The 6,292-nt window shown below is 53.5% G+C and overlaps 1 protein-coding gene across 1 annotated transcript in view; it reads right to left on the reverse strand.

The window, feature by feature from the left end:
- MLLT6 (myeloid/lymphoid or mixed-lineage leukemia (trithorax homolog, Drosophila); translocated to, 6) overlaps nt 1-2,895 on the reverse strand; it is a 23,373-nt gene extending 20,478 nt beyond the window's left edge. The window contains exons 1-4 of the mRNA XM_010843135.1: nt 2,713-2,895; nt 1,322-1,435; nt 1,056-1,089; nt 864-955 (exon numbers count right to left, since the gene is read on the reverse strand). Of these exons, the coding sequence (XP_010841437.1) occupies nt 864-955; nt 1,056-1,089; nt 1,322-1,435; nt 2,713-2,895 (423 nt within the window). The remainder of the gene's footprint in view (nt 1-863; nt 956-1,055; nt 1,090-1,321; nt 1,436-2,712) is intronic.
- Nucleotides 2,896-6,292: the final 3,397 nt, after the last annotated feature.

Here is a 6,292-nt window from a genome sequence, read left to right on the forward strand (position 1 = left end):
GGCTTGGTAGGGAGCTTTTCGCTCGCTTGCTCCGCGCTCATTTTCCCTCTTTCTTCTTCTTCCTCTGGCTCTCGGTAGGCGCTCCTGAGCCCTCCATCTGCCTGCCCTTCGGTCTCGGCCCCGGGTCTCCTTCTGCCCAGGTCTTCCTCTCTAAGACTGTTCAACCCCAATGAAACTTGGAGATGGAGATCGGGGAAGGGGCGCTAGAAGGAGCGCGAGCGACATGGGCTCCTCACCCCTTGGTGTCCGGGGTGGGGGGGCTTTTGGGATGGTCGTTCAATGGCTGTTTTCTCGGAAGCCTGTCTGGAGAGCAGACACACGCAGACATTTGTTCATTTCATTCTACAAATATTTATTGAATACCTACTATGTGCAGTCGTTGGGGATAGAGCAATGAACAAATGGGTATGCCTGCCCTCGGGGAGCTTCCGGTTCAGCCCACAGATATATACGCTCGCACAGGGACTCAGAGCCCTCGGAAGCACAGCGAGGCACCCACAAATTCACGCACTCACTCAGCCTCATACAATCACACTACCCTACCTTTCCAGAGGGGCACAGACCCCAGGTCCAGCCCCTCAGGCGCGCTTAGAGACCCAAGCGAGTTAGGGAGCCACTGCTGCGGAAGTGCTCGCGAACAACCCAGTTACACTTGAACTCGATGCATGTACCAAACACACAACATGAATTCACACACAACGCCCCCAAAGGATTAAAGTCCCAGAAATTGGGTCTGGGAAAGAAGTGAGGGGGAGTCAGTCCGAAGGCTTCATCCCCAAGACCGCTGTGGGCAACGGGGAGGAAACTTGCCCCCCCTACTTCCTAAAGGGAGGGGGTGGACGCCCGCAGGGACCAAAGGTCACACTCCCGCAGCGTGAGATGGGGTGGCGGAGGGGAGAAGGCAGTCCTGGTGGCTTCAGCGACACTTCAAAGACGTCGGGGCCGAGAACGCTTCCTGCGGGGGAGGGGCAGACGGAGAGGAGAGAGGAAAATCGGCAGAAGGACTAAGGGTGGAGGAGGCTGTCCCCGCTTCAGCGCAGGCCCCCCTGCCCGACTCTTCCGCCGGGACCGCCTCCTTTTCACCAGCACCTGTTCAACCGGAACATCAAGGGGCCGGGGCCCGCCATCACCCCTCCCTTCGCGTCTATTTAGTACTTTTCATCCGGGAAGGGGGGTGAATCCTCGCCCAGGAGTGGGGAGTAGGGCGGGGGAGAACTTGTCCTTGACCTGGTCTGTGGCGTCAGGGATTTAGTCCCTTAATCCCGACGAGGCTGGAGTTTGGAGAGGTCGGGGAAGCTGAGTTCTAGGCTTCAGTCTCCACCTCCCCTTGCTCCAGCAGGGACACGGGAATCCGGAGGGCTGCCAGGACGTTGAGGCTCTGTCTAAATGGGCGGGGAGGGGGGTTGGGGGAGGCCTGTCTCTGCCGCTTCCGTGTCTGTGGGAGGGGGCCAAGAATCAGGGTATTGTTGGGGACCGGTCCGAGGGTCGGGATCCCCGCGAGGACTGCTATGCGCCGGTATCTTCATCTGCCTTGTAAACTTCGCTCATACGAAAAGTTAAAACAAGACACAGACGACAAGTCTCACTTAGGAGTTTCTGACGAATTGCCTTTTCTGACAAGAGTAAAACATCAAGGAAATTAAATGCAAAAATATCAGCCCAAGCCATGCGCCAGTTTTTGGAATATTTTGAGAATTGCTTTCGGAACCGATTTTGGCCGAGGTGGCCGACCGTAGTTTCGGGTTTCGCTGGACGAGGGTCACTAGAAGAACCGTCGGTCCCTGCGTCTAGGGATGGTCGACTTGGGGACTGGGGACAAGGAACCTTTGTTCGGGTCTTTACCGCTTGCGGGTGCACCGCCCGAAGCTTGCGGGATGGACGGGTTGTACGTTTGGTTTAGAGTACTTGCAACATGGTTTCGTTTAAGTCACCCACAACCCTTTGGGGTGTTAATACCCTCCATTTTATTGATGGAGTAACTGAGGTTCGTAAAAAATGAAGTGACTTGCCCAAAGTCACGTTTTCTGACAGCGGCAGAGCGGGGATTTGAACCTAGTCTGTTCTCCGCTAGAGCTGGGGCTCCACCACCATGTGTTCGCCGAATGCCAGTGTCGAACTGGGATGTCCGCCCATCATAACTGTTCCCGTCTGAGGTCTGGGGAAACCCGGTGCCCTGCGGGCTGGGCGGGATTCGCAGGGGGTAATCCCAGGGCTGAGCTGTCAAGCTCCTTCTCCATCTTCCAACATCTTCCAGACGACCTACTATGTGCCGATTCACGGGGAAAAAGCGAGCAAGAACAGTACTCGGCCAACAAGTGGTTCAAGTTCATTGCGCTCTCCTTGGCTTCACAGAGCACTGATCTGGGATGTCAGGTTGATCCTGGCTGTGCAGTTTTTGGCGTGTGACTTCACCTTTCAGAGGCTCAACTTATCCCTCTTAAAAGGGGCGTTAACCCCCTCTGGCAAGGGCTGCAGTGAAGATCTAACGAAAATCCTTTTGTAAAGCGCTAGGGCACACAGTAGGCGCTCAATCCCTGCTCTTCCCCTCTCCACCCCTCTAAGGGTTCCAGGGCAGCGCGTTCCCGCTCTGGCTTCCCGCCTCCGGCATGCTCGCCCGCCTAGCGCGTCCCGCGGCTGAGGGACTGGGGCAGAGAGGACCAAACAGAAAATTATTTCCGCCCGCTCGGCCCGCCCCGCCCCGCCCCGCCCCGCCCGTCCCCGGAGCCAGAAGGGGATTGTGGGGCTGCCGCGGCCGCTGCCGGAGCGGAGCGGGGCGAAGCGCGCATCGCGCTGCTGCTCGGGCCCGACCGCGCCGGCCCCCGCACCTCCCGGCCCGGGACTGCGGGTTGTGGTCGGGGTGGTCCTGGGATCTGAGGCGGCTGCCGCCGATCTCATTTCCACGAAGCCTTGTTCGCTCGTTCCCGGAACCTAGCGGGGGAGGCTGAAGAGTGTTGAGGTTTCTCTTCTCCTAGCTGGCCGGGCGCTTGGTTTCGCCGGTCCCGGGGGCGCGCCCTCCGCACTAGAAAGCCCCAGGCTCCGGGAAAGGATTGCGCTGGCGCCCGCGGGTTTGCATTTTATTTGCGTCCCGTTTGCTTATCATTTTATCCCCCGAAAGCAAAGCTTCTGACCTTGGGGACGTTCAGAGAGGTTAGGTTACTTTTCCGAGATTACCCAGACAATAAGAGGCTTCAGGTGGTTTTCCTGTGGTCTGGGAGAGCCTGGCATGGCCAAATAGAAAGATGGGACCCTAAAGTCAGAAAGACCTTGGTTTGGTACCCAGGTTAGTCGTTTACTGACTTTGACCATAGATTAGTAATGGCTTATCTGGGACCCTCAATTTCCCCGTCTCAGAATGGGGACACAGTACCAAGTTCAGTGTTGATATGAGCAGTGACACTGTCAATGCCTGGCATAGGGAAGGGTGATTTCCCCGTCAAGGGTTATGACTGCCGCAGTCTCTACAGTAAGCTTGATTGGGGTGCGAGAGTGGGTGAACAGGTTCTTTCCTAAGTCAGACATCCTGTGCAAGAGGAATAGAGGCTCGATTTAAAGAGGAACTGGTGGGAGTGAGGGGATTCCCCGCCAAGCATTAGGCGGCCAGTCGTCATGATTATTGTAATAAATAGTGACTCTACCCTGGTGGAATTTTTGGCTTTTCAGCTCTTTCTACGGGAAGAGCACAGTGCTTAGTGTCAAATCCTACCTCTGCCATTAGCTAGCAGTGTAACACAGATTGTCACTGCCTCTATTTGCCAATCTGGAAAATGGGGATAATTGGATCCCCTCCTCCAAACTGCAGGGCTTTGACAACTCCAGCCAGCCAAGGTCCCAACAGGTGTTTTAAGAGCTTTGAGCCCAGGAAGTTCCTTTGGTCATGTTAGGGCACAGGGGACTTGCTTTAGGGAGTTAAAATGGGTAGGAAGGGAAGAGGTTCATGGAATAAGGTAGCCATCTGCCCAAACTTTCCAGAGGTACTTGGAATCTAGTCCAGCCCTGCCCCTAACCAGCTAGGTGACCTTGGGCAAAGCAGTTGCCCTCTCTATCATTTGGTTGGGTGGCTGGATCTTGAAAATCCCCTTGGAATTAACATTCTGTGGTTGATGATTTTGCTCTTGGGGAAATTTCCAGGCTGAGGGGTGAAAAATTAATAGCACATTTGCCCTCCTGTGTTCTTTTTCACCAGTTCCTCCTGAAATCTAATCATTCCTCCTGTTATAGTTGCCATCAGGACAGAAGTGGAAAAAGTTGTATTATTCTGTCTTTCAGCAAACTCTTCATTGAATCATCATGGGCAGCCCATAGGAGATACACAGATAGTACCTGGGATGGTGGGAATGACAGATATAGACAAACAACTTCAGTTCAAGATGATAATGGCTGTGATAGTGCTAAGAACAATGTTAACACTGGGAGGAAGGAAGTAACTATTTATGGGGTTAGGGAAAGCCTGAGCTAGGACCAAGTGAGGGAGGGAGGGAGGGTTTGCAGGCAGATAAGGGACAGAAGAACTTTCCAGGCAGGGGGAACAGCATGTTTAAAGGCTCAGAGGTGGAAACCAGCAAAGGTGAGAACCAGTACATTGGAGTTATACATTGTGGACACCCCATGGTGGTATGTGTAGTAGGAGAACAGGAGGGAGGGTTAGCGGGATGGCCAAAAACCAGATTAAGGGGACCCAGGTCATTTTGCTAAGGAGTTTGGATTTAATCCTGAGAGCAGTGGGGAGCCAGTAAGGGCTTTTAAGTAAAAGGTGCTTAGCCTTACTTGCACACTGATTGTCAAGTCTGGGATTGGTTAGGGTTGTGGGGAGGTTAGATGGATTAGGACAGCAATTCTCAACCTTGAGTGCACGTGATTCCCCTGGGGGTCTTGTTAAAATGCAGAGTATGACTCAGTAGGTCTGAGGTGGGGGTTGAGACCCAATATTTTTAGCAAACTCCCAGGTGGTGCTACTCCAGAGAGCACAGTTGAATAGCAACTGGTAGGAGACTTCAAAAGATCCAGTTGAGAGATGAGGATTTGACTCCAGCAGAAGCAGAGGGGATGAGCAAAGGGCAGCAGATGAGGATGTAAAGAAGTGGAATGTTAAGACTGCGACAGGAACTGTTTGGCAAGGCAAGACCAGGAGGATGACTCCCAGAGGTCTGATGGAGAGGACTTGCTGGTTGGAGCTCTCTGCACTCACTGTAGAATTCAGGAGTGGCATTGGGGTGGTGGAGCTGGCAAGGAACTGTTCTGGGCCTGCTGACATCGGGTGTCTGTGATACGTAGGGTGGTGATGCTTAGCAGGCAGTCTATTGTTTGGGTTTGAATCTGCAGTCTGGGTTGCAGAGACCCAGAGTGAGAGGGCCAGAAGGCTATCCTGAGAAGCAGGGAGTTCACGTCATGGAAGTCAGAGAGGAACTTTAAGAAAGAGGAAGTGATGCCAGGTCACATGCCACTGAGAGGTCAAGGGAGGAAAGGATTCTTTGGGGAGGAGAGGAGGGGGTGCCTCCTTGATGACTTCTGCCTGGAAAATTCCAGGCACTAGCGGGGGTGGAGGCTGACCGCAGTGGATCAAACATAGATTGAGGGGTGAGAAGGAGGAAATAGTGGATAACAGTGCTAGGGGGAGGGACGGGGCAGGAGGCAAGAGTGGACAGCTGTGGTGGTAGTGATGGTGATGACGACAATAGCCATGATAACAGCAGCAGCTCACTTTTGACGAGAGCCAATGTGCCAGGCACTGTGCTAAGGTAAGCATCTGACAATCTTGCAACGACACTGAGATAGATCTCATTCCTGTTCTCATTTTATACGGAAGGAAACAAGCTCAGAGTGCACAGCCAGAAGGTGCAGAAGCAGAATTTGAACACTGCCTTTAACCATGAGTTTGGTTCAAATTATCAATAAGGGGGCTGCTCTGGGGACTAGCTAGCCCCTTCTCCCCAAGCCTCTCCCTGTCTGTCACCTCCTACTAAATTATTTCTTTAATCCACTACCATTTGTTGACCCCTAATGGCAATCTACTCCAGTACTATTGCCTGGAAAATCCCATGGACAGAGGAGCCTGGTAGGCTACAGTTCATGGGGTCGCAAAGAGTCGGACACGACTGAGCGACTTCACTTTCTTTTCACTTTCACTATGGACCAGGTAATGGACCAGGCACTGGTGATGCAGAAAGGATAAGGCAGGTTGCAGGTCTGCAGGTGCCCGGGGTGGAGGGGAAAGGCTGGCTGGTAGGCAGGCAAACATCACCATGCAGTGCGATATGTGTTATGATGGGGAATGGACCTTTTACAGAGGGAACCC

Source organism: Bison bison, unplaced genomic scaffold (genome assembly GCF_000754665.1).
Source record: "Bison bison bison isolate TAMUID 2011002044 unplaced genomic scaffold, Bison_UMD1.0 scf7180017864180, whole genome shotgun sequence".
NCBI lineage: Eukaryota > Metazoa > Chordata > Mammalia > Artiodactyla > Bovidae > Bison > Bison bison.